Genomic DNA, 23,987 nt, shown 5'->3' on the forward strand with positions numbered 1-23,987 from the left:
AATAAGGTAAAGTACTTTTGAAAATATAAAATAAATTAAAGTAAATAACAGTAAAGATAATAATAACAACAATAATAAATAGTAGTAGTAGTTCATTGCTCTTGTCTCCATAGTTACATTTTGTTATAGTCTACTTTTGTAAATATTATATTTTGCCTGAAGTGTACTTTTGCTGTTATGAAATGCTATATGACATATCTTCAAGGCAAACACATCAACAAAAACACTGACATTGAGTTCTTTTTTTTATTCTTCTTTTTTTACACTTCTTGTGTTTTTTGTCATTGGTTAGCTTTTGTTTTTTATTTATGTTATGTTATGTTATGTTATGTTATGTTATGTTATGTTATGTTATGTTATGTTATGTTATGTTATGTTATGTTATGTTATGTTATGTTATGGGCTTCTATACTCGTGTCAGTACGATTGCCACATTAAGAAGAAAATGTAGGAGCACAATATGAACACTAGAGAGCACTGTCTTTTAAAAAAATGAATGCGTTCGTTGCACGTGGCTTTTTGTCATGTTATTAGTCAGAAGGACTGTTGATGATTCCTATGAAGCAGTTTGAAGCCAGGAAATGTGAAATTAGATTAGAATTTACAATTTTCAGTTTTTGTATTTGACGCTCTTCATGAGTGCAGACCTGGAATTTGGATATTGGAACATATTCCATACTACCATTATTCTTAAGTGAGGAATAATTCTAGTTGACTTGTGCTTTTGAACAAGGGTCTGTAGCTAGTCTATTAACATGGTGTTAAACTTTCTCCAAATAAAAAAAAAAAATTAAAATAAAATATTTTCATTTGAATCATCTCAGTTCCGCTATTTGTCAATAGAGGGCGCTGTATGAGCGACCACTGATGAAGAGCTCCAGCAAGAAGCTATGCATGTATGTATGATGTAAATAATAAGTTATATATATATATATATAACACATCTCAAACAAACATGTGGCATGTGAAGCGTTGTGACCTTCACACCCTTGTTGCAGTACACAAACGCTCTCAGCCTACTTGTCCTGAACAGCATTGACTTTGCAGGTGCACACAGCCCACACCGCCCACCGCTCTCTGGACCAGTTAAGCCCATCTCTTCCTCCCCTGTGGTCTGCCTCCCTCTCTCACCCACTGACCCACTGGCGGAAAGCGTGGGCATTGTGCGTCCAACAGTCCGCTTTTAGAATGCCAGATGGCTATTTTCTTCCTCAAGCACTCTAAAAAAGGACATACTTACATAAAACCACCACGGCTAAAAATGCTGGTCCTGGAGAGATCTTTAGAGAACAAAGGAAGCATTTCTCTATCAAGTACTTCATAACACCTATCTATGTTTCTTTTCTAAATAACACATGCAAATGTGTGAATTTTAAGCAGAGATGAGCCACCTAAAACTGATATTTTGGGCCATCATTGTTCATGATGATGTGTGAATAAAAATAAAATAAAAATCTAATGAAAAGCCACTGATACATTAACTTTGAACGCACTGTCATATGGAATGGCATGTGATTCAAAGACATCAAAACATTAGGTAACTCTTTCCATTTTAACACCAAAGTCAAAAGTCAGGGATATTAATAGCACAAATCACGACTTGCACATGCAGATGTTGTCATGATGTGATATACTGTACTGGTTGTATGACTTCTGTAAAATTGTGTTACATCGTGACGACATTGCTGATGACTTGAAATGACCATATCCTCTTGGAGAATGTGTGGGTGTGCATATCAGCATATAAAAAAATAAGCAATGCTACTTTAGTGGTTAAAAATGATGTGCAGTTGTGGTGTCTAAGTGCACGCCTGTTTTGCAAACGGGAAGCTGTTTGGAAAATGGAGATATTTTTTGGATGACTTTAAATTGACCTTCTAATAAAAGTTTCAAGTTTCTAAAATGATTCAGAGTGAAACTTTGGATTGTTCCAATAAACTCAGAGCAAAAACAAGTCTTTCATAGTGGTTAAATATTATATGCTGTATTATTTAACCAATTATTAAACTATTATCCAGAGTAGATAGTTTGTGTACAGATTTTTTGCACTAAATGTCTTTTTACAACCTCTTTAGCCCCATTTACCACTTTTTCAAGACAAGTAAAAGTTTTAAAATCACAAGGGGGTATAACTGATGTATTTTATTCATAGAATAAAAGTAAAATATCTTGAGCTTGTGTTAACCACATACATTATTTCAGGCATTTAATAAAAAAATTCATTGACTTGGATGGAACCAGTGCTAAAAACTCATTTCCGGGCTTTAACTTACAGACATGTCATCTCTGCAGCATTCTTTAAGATACTTTTGCTCATTTTATTGTCCATCTGATGATAATCAGAGGTCCAATTGCTTTTACAAGTCGCAGAGCACTTTGCAGCAAGTTGCATGATTTGAGGTATCATTTTCATCTTTAGCACAAACTTGCAGTCTGAGTTTCACATCTTTGTTTAATACTTTGTTCCAGTACCTGACATTAAAAGAGTTCCTAAGCAAGCACAACCAACACACTTAATAACTTACATATTACAAGTAGTAGCCCACTTTTGTATTTAACTTTTATTTATTTTTTAGTATTTTGTAAAGAAAATTTTAGCATATTCTTTGTTAGCTTGATTCTGTACCATCTGTTTTTCTATTCTGTACCATCCATTTTAATGGCATACTGTATGAAATTAAAGAAGAGTATCAAACACTTTAGTGAACTGCATGTAAATGATTTGAACGTCTATAAGTCTTTCTTCGAGGGAAGTAATGCATATGAGACATGGAGAGTGGAAACAATCCAATCAGAAGTGTTCCAGTGACTAATCCACGGCTGTGTTAGTAAAGGCACGGATTTGTTTGGGGTGCTACGTCCTGCGTAACCTTGGCATCTGTTGCTAGGTGATGGATGGATGGAGTGGAGACAAAAGGTATTCAGTATGACACATGAACAGGAATTAGCAAATGTTTTTTGGGATAGTTTACCCAGCAATTAAAAGTATGTCATCATTTACTTACCCTCCAAACCTATTTTCTTTCTTCTGTTGAACACAAGAATCTTGGCAACAAAACAGTTGCTGGTATCCATTGACTTCCATAGTGTGTGTATATATATATATATATATATATATATAATTACTATGGAAGTAAATGGCTACCAGCAACTGTTAATTTTCAGAAATTCTTCGAAATATCTTCTTTTGCTTCTTTGAAACTTTGAAAAGAAAGAAGGATATGCAACAATTATCATTTGAAGTGACTCAGCTTCACTTTATTACCAGCAGCCGCTGTATTTCCACCAACTTCTGATCATTTTCAACAGACCATTAACATTTTTCATTTTTCAGCAGTGCCGTGGTTTCACAGTAGGTTTCCAGCCGTACTGTAAGTGGACTGATCTTATTTTACCCTCCCTGTTCCTTTTATTCATTCATCTTTTCTCTCTGCCTCCTCTTTCTCCTCATGGCAGATGTCAGCAGCCTACTCTCCCCTCGGTGGGAACAGGAGGCAGTCCACTCCCACTCCCGCTTGCGTCACGGAAAGGAGAGAGGCTTCCGAAAGTGGAACACAGATGGGAGAGGCATCCATTGATGAGAACAAAATCCACACAGACTGCGATTGAGGCATTTGACACTTCTGTACTAATGCATTAATGAGTGGTAATGCGAGAGGAAGATTTATTTATTTTTGTACTTATTATTAGTACGTATTTATTTATTTTTGCAACTGATTAGAAAGTAATACCTCCTGTGTATTTAGGGTACTTTTGGAGTAAAATTTTATTGTAACTTAATGAGTTCACTTGGATGTAAAATAACACATTTCGGTGTATTTTCTTACCTGCAGCCTGGGGAAATCTATATTTTTTTTTATCAGGCCTAACTAATTATAGACATCTGTAAGCTGAAGGCAATGCTTTCTGAAATAAAAATTATTTCATGAAATGCTTTTGTTCTTATTCAGACACCTGTTCCATACGGAGGTATCATTGAGAGGGTACAACATCATCTGGTTTTCTGAATTGCCATCGCCATGGCAACCTGATGCACATCTGTATGACATCACAGCTCACTCAGTCAAACAAGCAGGGACAGAATGTGATTTGAGTCTTCAAGACTCTCTGACCAGTTATTTTCACAATAATTAACAAATAAACATTCCTTAAAAGCATTATATAAAATATTTGATAATGACATTTTAGCATGGTTTTTCTAAAAAGAAAAATAATAATAGTAATAAATTATAATAAAATAAAATAAAAACATAAAAATAAGATGGATAATTAAGCTGCATCCGCCCAAATCTTGAAAAATAAACAGCAATATAAAAAAATATTCTCATGTTTATTATAACTAACAATATACACTATAACTAACACAATTATAACAAACAATATAAAAGTTATTCTATATGAAAATCATTAAAGACCTCACAGCAAAAAGACACATGCACCACAACCTGAAGGAAGATGTTTTTAGAAATATACTAAAAGGCATTTTACTTGATAAAAAGTATAAACCGTCAGACAACAGATCGCATTTTGTAGATTGTGTAAAACATGTTTTTCATCAAAGTTTTTATTATGTTGATATTTGAGATGCCTTTAAAACGATCAAATGTGATACAGTAGGCTTTATTGAGTTAAATATAATATATAATCACAAAATGTATGCAAATTTAACATGAAACTTAATTTGAACTTAGGGTTCAGAAAAAGAGATAAATGTTTAAGAAAATCTAAATGTCTTTGTCTATTTCGTAATTTTGGAATATTCAGCATTTCAAAATAATCTGTTGGCAGATCAGATTTGGCACCTTCTCTCTTGCACATGTGTCTATTGCAGTATGTAGTGATGACATGCTTCTTGTGTCAGTGACAGTAAGCAGGGTGGTTTCGTTAATAAAATCTGGGAAGACGTGAGCTATTTTAGCAGGCTGAATGAAATGCTTCTTCTGCCACTGTAAGGTCTCTCCACAGAACCCTCAACTAATGACGCAGGCAATTTCACACACATCCTGCCAGCTGGTAGCAGTGTGGCCCATCCAACAATTAATTTCCTGAACCCTGTCTTCCTTTTGGCAGTATCATTTCCCCTCTACCAGTCATCACTCTTTCTATAGAAGCTGCCTCCCACATTAGTAAATCTTGAATATGAGCTGCTGGTCTGCAAGGACAGCACGCAATTAAGGTCACGTACACACTGTGGTGTTGTGGGACTGACAAAAGCATTTAATTTCAAGACTGAATGCTCCAAATTATCATTCCAAATGTGTACAGAACAGGACTGCCACTAAAATTCTGTATATGTGGGCCTCCTCTCCCCAGGGCCTGGAGCAGCTCAGACTCCAAAAAATACAGTTACTCCAAAGAATATAATTTAAAATGTTATTTTCAAATAAAACAACTCATTTGGCAGACTTCGAAAGATAATTTTGCCAATTTGCAACCATCTTTGTATTGTTGCAATGTGCTGCATGTAAATTAAACAGTGTACTTTTTTACAGTGTACATTTATATATTTGTCATTGTCAACTATATATATTTCATTTAATTTTCAGTTTTAGTTCTTTTAGTACTAAGCTACTTCTTTTAGTACTGTATATTTGTATATTTTAAAATGCCATAGGCCGCATCCAAAATTGCAAACTTCCCTACTATATAGTAGTCAAAAAAAGAGTATGTGACAAAAATAGTATGTCTGAATTCACATTACTCATAAAAAAGTAGACAAAAAAAATAAAAAATAAATAAATACCAAGATGACATAATATTACTGGCAAGATTCTGAAATGTGTTGTACATTGAATATTTACTATCCCACACAAGGTCACAGGAGAGGATTTATGCATGGCAGTGAAGCTACACAACTGACGTTGGTAGGTAATGTGATAATGACAACATGGTGAATGTAATATGTTCTGATTACAAAACCGATGGATGATATTGTTCTGTTTATTATAAGCATGCTGCAGTTATATTGTCTACCGCTTTAAATGCTAGAGCTTTTTATGGTCGGGTGAATTCTGATTGGCTGTCAGTGTCCTGTGTGCTGTTATTGTTATAGTTGTCATCTTTTACAGTGCATAGAAGGCATACTTTTTTTCAGTATGCGCTCCCAGGAAATTGAACATATGACAATGATCTCATGCTCTACTAGATCATTTAGAGGTATATTCATATGCTTGACCTAGCAAAACAGGAAATATTTGTCATACAAAAGTGAACCAAAATCTAAACAAAAAATATAAAAATAAATAAATATAATCTACCTAAAGATATTCTGCTATAATCTATAATTTGACATGAACAATAAATATATTTTTATTATTATTATTATTATTTAAGACGATTTATTTCGCAATCCAAACTGTATAGTAAGTTAAATTTTAATAATTGGATTTCTGGACTTAAAAAAAATAAAAAAATAATAAAAATCTTCATATAAGAACTGCAGGCTCTAGGGTCATGACCTACCAGTTGAGAACCGCTTATTAAAAAGCAAGCAAACAAACAAACAAAAAGCTATTATCTAAAATAGGCCTAAATTACAGACTTCACAAGTCTTTAACAACTACATTTTCCCCTTTTCTATATCAGTAATAGACTGACCTTAATATTTAACTTACAGACAATTATTATTATTATTTTATTTTTATTTTTTTGCAGAAGTGGTTCACATCCTATTCATCCCTTTCTGAGTAAACAACTTGAAAGTAGTAAAAAAATAATAATAATAATCAACTTTATTATTATTTATTTTAAGTATTTTAACTGTCAGCCTAATTCATTCATTCATTCATTTTCTTTCTTTCTTTCTTTTTTAAGCTTTTCATGTTCACATATCCACTTTCAATATCTACATGTTAAAGACAAATAACATGTAGAACCACGCTAAACCATAGGCGAAATAACTTTTTTATTATTATTATTGTTGAACACACTTATTTACAAAACACGATTTACAAAATCTCTCATTGGGACACTTATGGGCAAGACATATATAAACACAATTAAATGAAACAAATTTCGATAAAGAAAATAAATACAAATAAATGTAAAATAAAATAAATTAAGCAAAGGCACTTCAGTCCATAAGGCATGACAAAATTGTTTACATACATATATTGTCCTCAGTCAACATATATTCTTAAACTAAAGTTACATGGAAGCTTAAGTTATAATGACAAGTATTTTGAGACATCTTCACATAGTGAGTAAATGTTATCACTGCAGCCTTTCAGAAGTTTCAAAGAAGCAAAGTATTACCTCAGTTCAATTTTAAACACCATTAGGGATGGATTTGTTTTGCCATTTACATTTATTAATATGGTATTTACCCATCATTGTTATGATATTGTACATTCTAAAAAGTTCCTTTAGAAGGTTTTCATTACCAAAAAGAATCTGCTCTAACTTTAACTGTGTAACTCTCTCCATTTTTGTTTCCAGCCAATTCATGACATCTTGCCAGAATATTTTTATCACTGGACAAGAGAATAGGCGAAATTACTTAACTCGAGTTCCATCAAAGTCCCGATGACGCAGATGACACCGGAAGCACTGGAGCTTCACCCGGAAATTTAAAATCAGATTAGCTCAATGTGACATTTCGGAGCGTTTTTTTCTTAACTGTAATAACTTAACTGAAGAATAAGAATGTTTCTCACTACAGTAAACCGTGAGTACACCTATAATAAAAAAGATCTAGTTACAATATGAAACTAAAAATATTTACAACACTTCTTTGTCAGCATAGCTGTGGGCAAAACGTGTAGACGGCAGAACAGATGCATTGAGTTAGCGGCTAATAACCAGTAGGTTCACGTGTAAATGCATAATATTTGTATATTCATAAAATGCCGAAATTCAGATATGCTTAATTATATACCACCAAGATTTGTTGTAGATGTTACTGGTGTTTATCTGTTTATATAAACGTCCTTACGATACACTTGTTATTAGATGTGCTAATTACTTTTTTTCTCTTTAATTATTTCTCAATAGTTGCCAAGAGCAAATCTAAGTGAGTATTGCCACATCTTCACTGAGCTTGTTTACATATATAAAATTTAAACTATCCTGTACAAATATTTAGTATGCTCTGCTGCCAATGGCTCTTATGATTAGTTTATGAAATGTCAAACAGAGATCATTCAGAATAATGCATTTCATTGTCAAATATTGCTGTTTTGTTTTGGAACATACAGTTGTTAACTTTGATTTGTTTTATGAACTTTGATAGCAGTTAATTTTGGTAGGTCTGGATAAACACTTGATTTAATAATAGTTTCTGTTGCTTGGTTTAATGTCTTGTTTTATGACAGACACATGGAAGTCAGTGCTTTATACTTGTACTGACTCTGGCTTCTTGTGTTTCAGGACATTGCTGGTTCAGATGGTGAGTGCAGCTGGCACAGGTTATTGTTTTAACACGAAGAGGGGCCGATTGAGGGACAAACTGGTTTTGCGAAAGCATGACCCTATAGGTGAGGTGTACAATCCATTTAGTTCATGTTTACTTTTACTATATAGATTCTGTTTTCATCAAAAGAAGCCAAACTAAGTGGATCAAAATTAGATAATGTGTTTTATGTCTTTGTAAGTAAAATGGCAAACACTGAATTATACATTACACAAACACAGTATAAAGGCAGTTCTATATATTCATGTAAACCACCTCTTTAGACTGTGTGTGAGATATAGTCATTTTACACTTAATTGTAGGGTTGGGAATCGTTGGGAATTTTCCGGTTCCGGTTCCACCCAACGGTTCCGGTTCCGTTTCCGGTTCCATTAAAATCATTAAACAATTATTAAGAAATAGTGGTAAGGAAAAATGCACAATACTCAACTACTCAATGCTCAATACTGTTTATAACTTACTGTCAACTTAATTTAAAGGTTGGCAATGTCAAAATGCAACATATATTAAAGTGTACAGCTCTTCATAAGTAGGGTTGGGTATTTTTAGAAATTTTCCGGTTCGGCTTCTGGTTCCATTTAAATGAACTATTATTATGTTTTTTTTTTTACTATTTTACCTTCACTGAATGTAGCGTTGCTGCAAGGTAGTAAGTAATGTTGAGTAATGCTAGTCCATCAATCAGCATGTTTTTCAAAGTTGATGTTTTTTACACTATCATTTTGCTTTTCAAGCAGGAATAAGCTTGTTGGCCAAATAGTCCCTTGAGGGCTGAGACACTTGTTAATTTCCCTTAATGAAATATAAACGGTTAAACCTCTAAACATGTATACACACTCTCCATAAAGTCCCTATTTTACAAATAATAATGCAGTCAGGAAATGGTGTGATGCAATGAGTGGTTTCCACATTTTTAAACATTTCAAATGCATAAAAATAAATATTTTCTATCACTTTGTTTATCACTCTTGAAATGACCTGTACACTAAATAATCTAACCCCATACTTGCATAACAATAGCAGTCTATTTATTTAGTGGTCCAAGTTGAAACCAGTATGTATATTAATCACAATATGGGACAAATATAATGTAATTTAGTCGCGGCAGGTGCAGCGCGCTGCTGTTAGATGTACAGTCAGACCAAACGATGTGCAGTTATCAAAGGAGCGAGTGCACATACAGTCGTGGGAAACAATGTGTTCAGTGATTAAAGAGGCAGGGAGGCGTTTCTGTTATTCGGTTCGTGACATCCTTTACAGGAAACGCTGATTATTCAGAACACCGGCGCAAGGCTGCTCACAGCGCTTGGTCACGTGTTGCACCAGAACCGTTTTCGGAACCGAAACTTAGAAATTGCTCACGGTTTCGGTTCTTTTCAAAGAACAAAACCGGTAAGAACCGGTTATCGGTTGCCATCCCTACTTAATTGTACAAATACATTTACATCAGTTTCTATTACAAAGAAACATTCACTTGTATTACTTCGACAGCTTGCTGTTTCTACCCACTGTTAATGTTAAGACAAACAAACTAGAAACCTGTTCATTAAAAGAAAACGGAAACCTTTTAATTAAAATGTGTGCATACACCAATATGTGAAATAATTATCAATCTTCAGTCGATTTACAGATAATATTGCTTTAAATCCCCAGAGAGCATGTCCATCACAAGAAATACTTATAAATAAATATTGGTAACACTTTACATTAGGTTTAATTTGTTACATTAGTTAGCTACATTACTTAACATAACCCAGAATTAATATTCTAAAATTACATGACTTATTACTCTTATTACTTATTACTCATCATTTAGTAATATATTTGTACAATCAATACTGTTAAGTCTGTTAACATTACATAGTGCACTATGTCTAACACAAACAATTGTAATTTTGGTAAGACTTAATGTTAATAAAAGTCTAATTGAGTGAGTGACATGACATACAGCCAAGACCCATACTCAGAATTTGAACATTTTACCCATCCAAAGTGCACACACACACAGCAGTGAACACACACACACCCGGAGCAGTGGGCAGCCATTTATGCTGCGGCGCCCGGGGAGCAGTTGGGGGTTCGGTGCCTTGCTCAAGGGCACCTCAGTCGTGGTATTGCCGGCCCGAGACTCGAACCCACAACCCTAGAGTTAGGAGTCAAACTCTCTAACCACTTAGCCACGACTTCCCAATTGTTTGTGTTAATTAATGTTAACAGATACAACTTAACTTTTAAAAAGTATTAGTAACTATTGAAATTAACATTGAATAATATTAATAAATGCTGTATAAGTATTCATTATTGTTAGTTCATGTTAACTGATATTAACTAATGTAAACCAATGAGACCTATTGTAAAGTGTCACCTAAATAGATTTCCATACACTTATTTCCTTGCACTATTTTTTCCTGAGACTGTCATTAGGCTAAATAATTGCTATATTGTAATTTTCCTTTTAAAAAATCAGAAAGAGAATTTGGTAAGTATGTTAAAATATTGTTACACATTTAATTAATATATTATTAATTATTATTAACCTATGACCACCTTGCAAATGGACTTTATAAAAATGCACTTTATAAATAATTTCTTTCTCTCAAGTGTTCTGTGGGCACAAGATTGGATACCACTGAGGTTGTGTATTTTTAAACGATGACAAAATAGACCTTCGATACGTTGTGCTCAAACTTCAAAACACAAGTCAAGACAAAGTATAAAGGTTTTTTTTACTGTTTTGGGGGGTCTTTAAAATAGATGGTTTTATTAATGGTTTGTAATGTTTTTTTTTGTTGTTGTAGTTATTTTTTTCTCTTTCATATTTCAGTTAATGTTTTAACATTTTTCTCTTCATTACTCTCCACAGTAAACAAACATGTTCTATTCACTGAGAAGAGGAAGATACGTTCTCTTTAAAAATGGGAGACTCTTTTGATACAGACACTGAGAAATTTGACTTTTTAAAGTGTCACTGGAATATAACAACTGCCACAGTGTGATGGACAACAGCAAACATCTGAAAGTGTCACTAATCAACTATGAAGGAAGAAGATTTACTTTAAAGTAAAGAGTTTTCATCACTGCAGCTGTGGATGACTGGTCTAAAGAGACCAGAAATTAGCTGTACATCTTGTCAGGATGATATGCACTGTGTTAGATTTGTTTGGTTGTTTTGTTTTCTTTAGAAGTTTGACCTACTGCAAGCAATGAACCACCTACTCAATGACTGATTGCTTCAGGCTGAAGTGGATTTGCTGGAATAATTAGCCTGCAAAATCTGTTTAATAGAAAAAGATTTCATTAAAAAACTCCCCATCTAACTTGCTGTTTGTACTTTGTCAATATCTGAGATATTTAAACATTATATCATCTCATTTACAAATAATGCCAGGAAATTACTTTATCTAGAACTCTCCAGGAAAATGGTTTTGTTTATTATACAAATAATGGACACTGTGCACAGATTAATGGTGTTGTTTTTAGGTCAAGGGTCACCTTCAGAATGGTTCAGTTGGCAGATCCTTCTGAAATGGAAAAGTCGTTTGAGTGCCGACAGTTTGTACAGACACGGCTGCGACGAGGTTGGCTCTCCTGGCCATCTCTGCCAGCGGCATTGTGGGATAATGGGTAGAAAGCCAGAGCACCAATGAAGCTGTCGCCTGCTCCCTGTTAAAAGACATTTTTTCAATTCAGTTTGTGGCATTTGGATTAATTCTCACAATGCAGAAAAGAGCTCTGAACTTTTCATCACTACTTAGAGAAACAAATATGACAGCAGGGGGTGTCGTCATACTTTTCAATGCCAGTAGGTCCAACGGTTTTTTAAATTGCAAAAGAAATATGGGAAACAAATAACACCACAATGTACACATTTTATTGAGTCCATCTTAAAATAAATATTAAACTACCAGTTGCTCCTAATTCTCTATTTGTGTGCCGAGTCATTTGTGTGTTTCCGTTGTGCAATGCATGGTGAGTAAGTCTGTAACTGCTGCCATGGGCACAGGTCAAGGGTCAGAGTGAAACAACAAGCATGCTTTAAGTTTGCTTTGACCTCCTGTCAGTGATGTTGGGTCACCTCCTGTCTTGAAGTCTTTGTGAAGGTCTTCTGTTGTGAGTTGTGCACTTGCTGAGACATGCAGTGTGACATTATTTTTGTGTGTGCATTTTTTACTTACTCTCCTACTTAGTAATTACTCAGTGAATATTTATTGTTGAGTGACTCTCATGTAGCCTGACAACCAGCCTCGAACTCTCATTATGAAAATTATATAAAAAACAAAGATCTATTTAAAGAGAATTAACCAAGTATATATATATATATATATATATATATATATATATATATATATATATATATATATATATATATATATACACATACACACGTGATAATAGAAGTCTCCCATTCCTCTCGATTACAGTAATGTAAAATATATATGTTCATATTATAGTAAAAAAAAACAGTAATATTGTGACATGTAATACGTTATTTTAAATAGCTGAATTCAATTTAAATCCATTGGAATCTAAAAATATGTATGTATATATTTTAAGAAACTGAGCAAGGGGATTTTTGTTTATTAATTTAGGGACATTCTTTTTTCCAAGTCAGCAATAATACACACTAAGCTGCCTTTATTTTATCTCAACTTGTATGAAATTGATAAGGACATTGGCATGTTTCACCATGCCTGCAGGGGTTAGACTGGGATCTAAAGGGAGGGGGGATGTTTGGTGTTGAATTTATGATGGGAAAGCCCAGAAGAATGCAATGATGTGCAGATCTAACCGCAGATCGCCCTGTCACTGGTTCTCACAGGTCTACCAGATTACTCATCTCAATGGCTTGTCTCTTAAACATTGATCTCTATTACACACTGCTGACTGTCCATTCGGTCTTCATATAGCCACTAGGCAAAAGACCGCAGTTGTCTAAACTCCCCTGCTGACTGATGACTGATTCAAGTGAACTATACAGACAAGAATCCATTACAAAATGATCACAGTCCACTTTTGCCCAGTTTGGCGTAAGTAATGCATTTTGTGTGTTTGGGTAAATGGAAGAACATCTGCAATTGGACATATGTTGTGGTCATGAAAATAAATTCCCATAAAATTTAGGCAAAGGCTTTAGGCCACCTTCTTCAGATGAAGGCTAAACCTATCACACACCTCTCTTACTCCAATAAGATTCAACAATTGTGATTTTTTTTGCTATAGGTCATCAAGTTGGTCATAGTGGCAGTTCCTACTTTTAAAAGGAATTGCTGTCAAAAAGCATCTTTAAAAATTACACTTTGAGGTATAACAATAATTTTACTAAACAAAAAGTGAAAGTAATGTTAACCACAGACCCTAAGACTCGTGTAAAAAAAACAAAAACAAAAAAAACACCATTCTAAAAACCTGCAAGAATGGCCTAAAACATTACCATCATAAACGATCAGCTACATTGCCAACAAATATGCTATTTTGTTTCCACAAATAATTTTTTTTTTTCGGAAATTTAATACAACCACGTTATATCTTGCTGCAAGTGGAAATTATACATTTTCACTGACAGTTGGTGATATTATGTGGCTGTAGCAATGTATATATATATATATATATATATATATAGTGGAACATGTTAAAAGTAAGTTAAAGAAAAAAAACTTTTCAAACTTGAACACTATGATGTAAAAATCAATGTAACTTTCCAGTTCTTCATTAAAACGATCATCATTCAGGTGAGTTCGCAAGTGAAACTGACATCTGACAACATTTGTCTGAACCATAGTGTATCCTCCCATTAGCATCCAAATGGTCCCAGACACATTCTGGTAAATGTTATATAGAGCTCTCTGTCAATCATATGATACATTTTAGACCAGTGTTCACAGGAACAATAATGTGAACAAGGAAATTAACAGAATTGATTCTGAATGCATACTGAAGTCAGTTGTCAATGTTATATACTAAACTAACTTCTAATTTTGTGCTAGTCCATGATTATGACCATTGGATTAAAAGCATGGAAAAACTGGATGGCCACCACAGTTGGAACATTTTATCACAACAACAATGTACATCTACAAGTCCACTGGTTAAATACAGTAAAAGTTTCCAAAAACAATGGAAGGAGTGGATGACTCACAGATGATGTGATCAAGATGTCATCCAGAACTTTAATGCTGAGAAATGTCTATCTGTGGTCACTGAGTGAATGACCAGTGGGTGGGTTGCATGAAGTAAAAAACATAAAGACGGCATAACAAACACTGTTATTCTGTTGCTGATCACAAGCCTTCAGAATTTCCAAAAGGTTTGTGTATCCTAAAAAGTGTTTTTGAAGTAAAACCTATTGATGTTCCGAGAGACATACAGTACAACCTTCAATGTTTATTGATGGTCAAATGTCTAATCTTTTATAAAAACACTTGGGGGTCTAAGTTGTCATCTTGTGTCACCACAGCATATGCTGCTAGGATATGTTCCCTCAAAAGAATGGCTGCTGTCTAGTGGGGCTCAGTGTGGGATCTTTGTGGGCTTCATTTACGGTCTCTTGGTGTGATGACATCAATGTTGGTTGGAGGAACGCAGTGTTTTCCGGTAAATACCCACCACCTTCTCCTGTAAAGATCCCTGTGGTGGGTAATCTATGGCTCTTTTCAAAGAGGTGAAGTTTGGCTGATTGTGATTGTCTGAAACAATTTGAAACAACTACAAGCCGTAGTTGGCTTGAAGGCAAGGTTCTGGAATTGGGTTGATCTACAAATGAAAGAGCACAGACCACCCACAGTCCATCTGAACTGACTATGCTGTAGGTTAGACAACTTGGTCTCTTTGAGCACACACACATAGACTACAGATAGAATCACATTCTTATGAAAGGTTTGGTCAGGTTTAAATGTATAAAGGCCTTTGTAAGATTTATGGAGGAAAAAGGAATGATTATAGAATGGGTGAGTAGCCACACAGAGGAAAACTACTTACTTATTTGCCCTTTCAAATTTGCAGTGTCTGCCGTGCTTTTCATGTAATGCCATACCACACAGCTTTTGATCACAGAAGAGGTGCCTAGCTGATGTGAAGCTGTAAAAACAAAAGATCCTTTTAACTTGAGACTGCTTTTGTGTCCAAGGGAAAGGATTCCTTGGTCATGAGTATACACCGGCGCAGTCCCTTTAAAATAGACAAGAGATTCCTTGTGCATAACATCCCTTTAAGAGAGTCAGAAGCTAAGTAAAAAGTTGGGAAAATTAACAACCCACACACCATTTTTCAGTCATTTTCATAAGCTCAAACAGCAACAAAAATAATTCTGGCAGTCCCATCAACCCAACTCTCTTTGCAACCTCTGGGAACAACAAAAAGTTGAGAATTTCTAAGTGGCTGTTGATGGGCGGTCTTTCATGGCTTTGGTGTGACCAATGAGCTAGCAGTTGTGAACACGGAACTCTTTCAATCTTCAAATGCATGCTGAAGAACTGACAAGCCATAATATCCACAGCCCAACGAATGATTGTGAAAATAAAATTGTGGCATCGTCTTTTTTTCTTCAGCAAACAGTATATCGTCAACACTACATCAAGACACCAGTTGACTTATCGGTAAGACCTGCCCCCCCTCAGTTACTTTTGCAAACTCGGACAAACAAATGGATTTGCTAACTGTCTTACAATGACAGCTTTCAGTGTGAAAATCTTGTCACAAGATGTTTTTGAACAATTCTGGACACAGAAGAACCCCCTTCAAGGGGGATATATGCCATTGAGGGAGAAGCCTCATGTTACGGTCGCCACGATCGCAAATAACAACATCCCAGATCAACACTGTTCATGTATTGCAGGGTACGATTAAATTAATTTACATTTAACCAGTTTAATATGAAGAGAGGAAATGTAGACCTTCGTTTATGTGTTTTTGCCCTACACTGTACAAGATGTGAGAACAGTCCACTATTTAGGTTTGTATGGACTAACTAACTTTGACGTTTGCTAGTTTTAGCCAGAGATACCTTGCAAGCACAAGATGACATTAATGTTCTGCTTGAGCAGATGAAAATTGTAACTTAATTAGAGCATGATAACCAGAAAACTAATGTTTTTGTCTTCATTTGGGGATGAATGTTTTGGGACATTTTGCTCTGTTTTGTTTGGGTTTAGGAAATAGAATAAAATAAATTCCATTGCCTATCCTCTCAACGTTTTTCCATTTTTGAAGCATAAACCCCATATAAACGATCTTCTAAAGACCAGAAGCTAAAACCTACAGATGTCCGAGCTCTGCTCCATGTGTAACTGATTTGGTTCATCTGCATTTGAGGTGAGGGGCTCACAGGTCAATTGTTGTCCATGGGGTCTACGTGGTGTTTCTGTTCTCATTTCAGCGAACGTATTGACTTTTGGTTGCAAAAAGACAGAATCCATGAAATAAGTGACAGAATCCATGTTTAAATGAATATCCCTCTTTCACATCTAGATAAGTGTGACAGACCCAAAAGAGAGTAATTTCAGCAACAACAGGTTAATGTGACATCCGGTTATCACTGTATTTCAAGTTGATCAGTTGGCATTTTGCTTAAAAAATTACAAACAGACATATTTTTGTAATCTCATTTCTGTCCAAAACCATTAGTTGCTAAGTAGTTGTGTATGAGCTGTGGTGCAAACTGAGCCACTTAAACAAAAAGACAGCATTCAATTCTTGCAATACCAGAGGCAATTTTCATGCCTATTCTCTGAAATCAATGGTTTGTTTAGTATGAAATACTGAGATTCGGTGACACTGCAGAAAATGCTGGATTAAGGCCAAGGAGCAGAGAGGGCTTTGTGACACACACAACAATGCTCGGAGAGAACCATTGTAAACACTTTAAACTCCTATTGAATGTTCCTTAATGACTTAAGATAGTACTCATAAATAAACACTTGCCACACACTTTTGCTGCTGGCAGACCAAATAACCGGAAACACAACAAAAGCTTATTTTTAGAAAGTGATATGCCATCATTCTTTGAGAATAAGCTGATGGAAACATGCCGTGCTCCTGTCTAGCCGTTGAGATAAAATCTGGCACTTGCCCCCATTCCCTCCTCCTCCTGGCTTTTAACAAGTGGGAAAAAACAGAGTTACTGGAAGAGGGATCAAGGCATCCAAAAGAGTTAAACAACTCAGGATTTATGGGTCATCAAAGTGCGCAGGAACAGACCAACCGCCACGTGGAGACCACAGCCAGGCGGACTCCCGCTGAGTGGATCACTGCTAAGCACTGAGTCATTCAGAAAGGGCAGGGGAGCCAGGGGCAGCATACCCTGATGAGATGGGTCACATGCTGTGCTTTACATGTGTGAGTGTGTGAGTTTTGAGAGAGATGTTAGAAGTGTGTTGTGGTTAAAGATCAGACAAAATAAAATGCATATTTAAACGTTTTAATCACTGTAAAAAAAAACCTACACATAAAAAGTGGTGCACATGAGAAGAAAAACAAACTGACTAAACAGTATGGTTTGAAAATCTTCTATAACATTTACAAGAAAAGATTCAATTTAATAATTTTTTAAACGTCATATGGTAAAACCTTCCATCAAATAAAAATAAAACATATTTTCCTTACATCTTATACATCTTAAGCATTATTATTATTATTATTATTATTATTCCCCTGCACATTGGTTGCACCACATGGCTTTGATCACCTTTTTAAGTTTTGTTAAATGGGGTCTTATTATGCTGTTGTTTTGGGGGTGTACTAGAACAAGCTCCCATGATTGGTGGTTCGAAAAACATATTATTTTTTTTACAAAATGTACATTATTACAATACCTTTCTCCTCAACATGGCACAAATTTTAGTTCCTGGTTTGATGAAGGCCCGCCTTCTGAAAAAATGAAATTTGATATGATTGGTTAGATGTCCCAGTGTGTTGTGTTTGGCTAACAGCTTAGACAGTGTTTCAATACGGCCCAACCCCTTGCCAAAGCAGCAAGTTCCTCTGTCTGCTCCAGTTTAAGAATGGCATCAATCCTGTATTGACATATCAGTTTGAGCCGGAATAAGACCCAGAGAATATTGAACAAGAGGATCGCACAGAACCTTTGCATGCACAGATATTGCAAGACATATTAGAGTGGTAACGTTATTGTTGTTGTAAAAATGATATCTACTCAGTAGCACACAGGACTTTTACCCTTGGTATACACAAGTAACAGACATACCCAAAAATCTTATAAAAATACAAAATGTATTTATACGACAATTTTAAAAAGAAACCATACTTAATTGTATGCATAATCAAGTGACAACATTAAATGACTACTGGTTTACATTCCAGGGCCAAGAAGAGTGTCACAATAAGATCATATATCGAACAGCACACAATCACACGTGAGATTTACACAGCAAGGGTAAATAACTAGTTCAACAATGTACAGGTGTAATCACTTCAAAATAAACCCCACACATCAAGAAATGAATGTAACTACATTAGTTTGATCAGTCATAGCCTTAAAAACAATTCACTCCATTATGGAGGTTAAGACAGTTGACAAAATTTAAACCTGGGCGAACAGCCCTTATCTCACGAAGCCGAGAGAAGTGTAAACAAACAAAACGTCACAATTATATGCATTTATCAGAATTTCACAGCACACAAGTCACTCACGACCCCGCCCACTGGGCGCTCGTAATGCAAACAAGAAAGCGCTAAAGGCGAGATAGAGGCAATTTGCAGTAACACACAAGTCCCGGCTTCAATCAATCATCAGGACGCTCCCAATGGCCAGCGGAGGAAACCGGAACCGTAGATCCAAGCTGCGAGACAAGGGAAGGGCAATCAGTCCTGAATAAATACATGTCAATGCCCACTTATAAGTGAACAATAAGAATTCCCACTTCCCTCCATATGAATAAGTAGAGCGCATTGATTAATCTCGTACATAGACCTCTCGCTGCCAAGTGTCGATCACGATGGTTATCACTGCATGGAGTCGCACCTCAAATCAGTTGGCACAAAGGCAGTCAAACTTGTCTCTCCACTGCGTCTCTCATCGTTTTCAAAGGAATGCATGGAGATCTTTTTATTCAGTGGATCTACCAATCAGGATGTACTGCTGGATCATCAGTAACATTGAACACACCTGCAAAAGAGACTTGCAGGTACACATGCACACCTGGTAGACATTAACCCACCCTCACAGGTTGTCCAACAGTCAATGTCCTCTTCCTGTTACATTTTCCCCCAACCTTTAATAATGGTCGCCCCGGACATAGTCTCTAAGAGTCAACGGCCAATGCCATGGAGTGTCCAAACAATGAAGGCATATAACGTGCAGGTGTCTTGTTGCTTTGTGAGCTGATGTCGCTGGTGCATAGGGAAGAGAAGTACCAGTTACCAAGTCCACTGGGTCACAACAAAGACTTGGAGGGGCAGTCTGATGTTGGGGGGCAAGAGGTAGAGGAGCTAGTGGAGTAAAGGACCAGTGATGTTGTCTGGGGCTGCGTCGGTTGAGGCCCTGACTCTCGCTAAAACAAGCTTCTTCATTGTGGCTGGTCATTTGTTGATCCCCAGGGCAGGGCCTCAAGTTATTGCGGTGGATCGTTCGAAATAGGACCCTCCTTTGTCTCAGGCCGGATGCTGAAGGCTGGTTGATCTTTGCGTTGCTGGGCCACCACTACAAAGGGCATAGGGAACCATTGTGGAGCTAGTTTTCCTTTGGCTCTACGGCGGAAGTTCCTTAACAGCACCCTTTCCCCTGGTAACAGTGGCAAGGTTCTGGCATGCCTGTCATAGCTAGATTGGTTCCACTGCTGACGAAGTTCAACATTGTTGCGTACGGTGGCATAAGCATGAATGAGAGTTCGATGGTGGTTCCTAACCCAACCTTCCACATCATCCTGATATTGTGGCGGCATTACTTCATGGAGCACGTCCACTGGCAGTCCATTGAGCGTGCGAATCTGCGTGCATGGTGCTCAGGAGGGAAAGGAGGGTACGATTAAACCGTTCACAAGCCCCATTCTCCTGTGGGTGGTATGGCGTAGTGCGACTTTTCTTGCAACCATATACAGCACAAAGCTGGTGCATCAGATCTGACTCAAAAGCCCCCCCCTTGATCACTGAGAATACGCTCTGGACAGCCAAATGGGAGAATGAGTGCCGTCCATAAAGCCTTGGCAGTAGTGGGAGCAGACTGAGCTCAGGTGGGCACTGCCAATGCGTAACAGGAGAACAGATCTGTAATCACAAGGATATACTGAAAAGTGTCGGCTGGCCTCCTGAGGGACAGAAAGTCCATTGCCACAATTTCAAAAGGATAACTAGCAGAAATGGGGCACAAGGGTGCTTTTTGTGATCCCCCCGTTTGCCTGCCACACAGTTAAGACATTCAGCTGCCCACGTTCTGGCATTTGTGCTCATCCCCACCCAGTAGAATCTCCTCTGCAGTAGCGAGACCATTTTATCGCCACCTGCATGACCTGCAGCATCGTGGTATTCTTCCCAGACTCGTCGGGCTTGAGTTACTGGCACAATGATTTGTCGCATGGGGCTCCAGTGTCTGGTTCAGTGACAAGTCTAACAACGGCCCCATTATGGACTTCCAGCCAGTCCCACTCCCTCAGCAAGCAATGGAGCTGTAGAGACAAAGTAGAAAGGTCATTTATTATTGGTGGCTCACCTTGTGTTTTCGAGGTGTACAGCTGCTGCAGGTCAGGGTCCTGCTGGCGCTCCCATAGTCCTCCCCTCTTGGGTGACCTTGGGGGTGTGGTACTCCATACTGCATGTACCGTAACATCTGCTGTCTCCCCTGGTATTTGAGAAAGCACATCTGTGTTCCTATTGGCGGTTCCTGGTCGGTAGCAGGTTTCGTAGGAATAATTGGCTAGCTGGGCCACCCATCTCTGCTCAGTCGCCCCCAATTTTGCAGTGTCCAGATGGACTAAAGGGTTATTGTCCATGAACACTGTAACCTGAGCTCCCCACAAATAATCATTGAATTTCTCAATGATGGCCCACTTCAAGGCCAGCAGCTCTAACTTGAAGGAGATATAATTTTGATCACTGCATTCTGGGGGATGGAGGCTACGGCTTGTGTAGGCTATAACCCTTTCTCTACCCTCCTGGACCTATGCAAGGACTGCTCCAAGGCCATTCAAACTTGCATCTGTGTATAGCTTGAATGGGAGTTGAAAATTGAAATAAGCCAGTATCAGGGCACTGAGGAGGGCCTGTTTAAGTGACTCAAAAGCGACCTGGCACTCGGGGGTCCATTGGGTGGCTGAAGAGGGACAATGGACACTTCCCTGCAGGAGCTGGTTGAGGGGGGTAGCTACCTTCGAGAAAGCAGGGATAAATCTCCGGTAGTATCCTGCAAACCCCAAGAATGAATGCACCTGTTTCACAGTTGCTGGGGTAGCCCTTCTCTGCAGTTTTCTCTGGGTCTGTCGCTACCCCCTGTCTGCTGACCACATGTCCCAGATAGGTCACCTTTTTCTGGAAAATATGGCATTTACGAGGTTGATATGATATCAAGGTAAATGAGAAGAGAATCATAGACCTGGGCACCCAGGCAGCGTTGCATTAGCCTCTGAAATGTGGCTGGAGCATTACAGAGGCCAATAGGCATTCGTTCAAACTGGTATATACCAAAGGGGGTGGTAAAGGCAGTCTTTTCTTGGTCTGCAGGTGCCACTTCCACCTGCCAGTACCCGCTGTACATCAGGCTTGTGAGGGATTCCTCTATGCGTGGCAATGGGAAAGAGTCTTTGTGAGTCACTGCATTAAGTCTACGATAATCTACACAGAACCTCCATGACCCATCCTTTTTCTTTACTAGAACAACTGGAGCGGCCCAAGGACTTGAACTCTCTTTTACAATGGCACTCTCTAACATACCTTGCAGTAATGCCCTCAAATCAGGGTAAAGGTTAGGAGGAACTGGTCGATACCTCTCTCGTATTGGTGGAGCTATGCCCATGGGGATCTTGTGAGTGAAAACCGAAGTCTTCCCAAAGTCGTCTTCGTGGGCCGCAAACACGTGAGACCACTTCCGCAGGAGGGCCGCCAGTTGAGCTTGCTGGCCCCCGGTCAGGTCCTCACCACACAACGCAAGGGCTGGGTGATCTTCAGTCTGCGTCTGTTCCACATGCATGACATCAACTTCAACCACCTGGGGTTCGATGTTCCGTAGCAGAAGTCTGGAACGTCCCTTTACGTCCCTTGGATCTATCTGGGTCACAGAAGCCAGGGGGCGCAGTTGTGGGAACTCTAAGGGGAATGAATTAGGATTACAGACACGGAGAGGAACTTTCCCACATTGCACCCAGTTTAGCGACAAAAACGCTGTATGTGTCCCCCTTCTCCGCAATCACGACATATAGCTCGGCCTTGAGCATCCCCCTGGTAACGCTGTTGGTTGGGGGGGGGCTGACCCCAAACGTTGGCGACGGGGGTCACCGTCAGAGTGAGAGCGATCAGGTGGCTGGAACAATGCCTCAGTTGTTGAGGCTTGGCCCAGATGCCCCTTCAGTTCTTCTACCAGGGATTTCCCCATGAGTGTTAGTTGCTCTCTTAATTCCTGTTGTAATTCACGTCGCAATGAATCCTTCAGTCGTTGCCATTCCGAAACATTCATCCCTTGGTCCTTCTCTCCAGCCAGTATTGCTGCTGTCCTTGATGGAGCCAAAAAGGTTGGACAAACCTGGACCTCATCCTCTGGGGCCAGCTCTTGTTCTAGTGCCTTTGCTTCCCTACAAGCATCAGAATAAGTGAATGTTGGTGCTCGGCGGAGCTGTCTTGACAATTCCTGCTTTATCAATCCAGGTCTCAATCCCATAACACATTGAGTTCGCAACAATTCGTCATCTGTTCCAGCAGTCAGGGGTTCTCTGGCCCACCACCTATGATGCAGCTCACGTAGCCGAAGGGTGAATGGCCCTACTCCCTCCCCTGGTTTCTGTTTACAGTTAAAGAACTGAATACATAACTGAGCAACAGGCTGCTGACCACCATACAATAAAGATAGGGCATCTAGAATTTTTACATCAGTGTTTCGTTCTCCTTCAGCCAAAAGCAGGACTTCTCTTTTAGCATTCCCCTCCCATGCATTCAGTACAATGTCAACCCGCTGCACCTCATTCAGCCCCTGAGCCCGAATAAAAGCCTCCATTTGGTTTCTCCATTCTTGGAATTTAGAGGGCTCCCCTCCACCGAATTTTGGAACCCATGGCCCTCCCATAAACCATGGCATTAAGGCATTTACTTGGGGCTGCTTGTTGTGACTCATATTACTTGTGTACGTCAAGGGCCCTGCCGACTTACGCCTAAAGTGTAAAAATGATATCTACTCAGTAGCACGCAGGACTTTTACACTTGGTATACACAAGTAACAGACATACCCAAAAATCGTATAAAAATACAAAATTTATATATACGACAATTTTAATGAGAAATGAGAATGAGAAAAGGCTATCACCCGATTCACCCCAATAAGATCATATATCGAACAGCACACAATCACACGTGAGCTTTACAAAGCAAGGGCAAATAACTAGTTTAACAATGTAATCACTTCAAAATAAACCCCACACATCAAGAA

General features: G+C 37.9%; 1 protein-coding gene and 1 pseudogene across 1 annotated transcript; one reads left to right on the plus strand and one right to left on the minus strand.

Moving 5' to 3' along the window:
• The first annotated feature begins 7,557 nt into the window (after positions 1-7,557).
• On the plus strand, positions 7,558-11,727 carry LOC132111801 (large ribosomal subunit protein bL33m). The gene is made up of 4 exons (XM_059519400.1): positions 7,558-7,666; positions 7,993-8,011; positions 8,368-8,474; positions 11,274-11,727. The coding sequence occupies exons 1-4, from the start codon at positions 7,645-7,647 to the stop codon at positions 11,321-11,323; spliced, it is 198 nt and encodes a 65-aa protein (XP_059375383.1). The 5' UTR covers positions 7,558-7,644; the 3' UTR covers positions 11,324-11,727.
• A 176-nt stretch (positions 11,728-11,903) lies between these two features.
• LOC132111800 (ribokinase-like) overlaps positions 11,904-23,987 on the minus strand; it is a 30,119-nt pseudogene continuing 18,035 nt past the window's right edge.

This window comes from Carassius carassius, chromosome 31 (assembly GCF_963082965.1).
Source record: "Carassius carassius chromosome 31, fCarCar2.1, whole genome shotgun sequence".
Lineage (NCBI taxonomy): Eukaryota > Metazoa > Chordata > Actinopteri > Cypriniformes > Cyprinidae > Carassius > Carassius carassius.

Coding starts and splice junctions, on each gene's coding strand:
- LOC132111801 (XM_059519400.1), top strand. CDS start 7,645: ATGTTTCTCACTACAGTAAACC. Junction 8,475..11,273: donor GCGAAAGCATGACCCTATAG/GTGAGGTGTACA, acceptor TACTCTCCACAG/TAAACAAACATGTTCTATTC.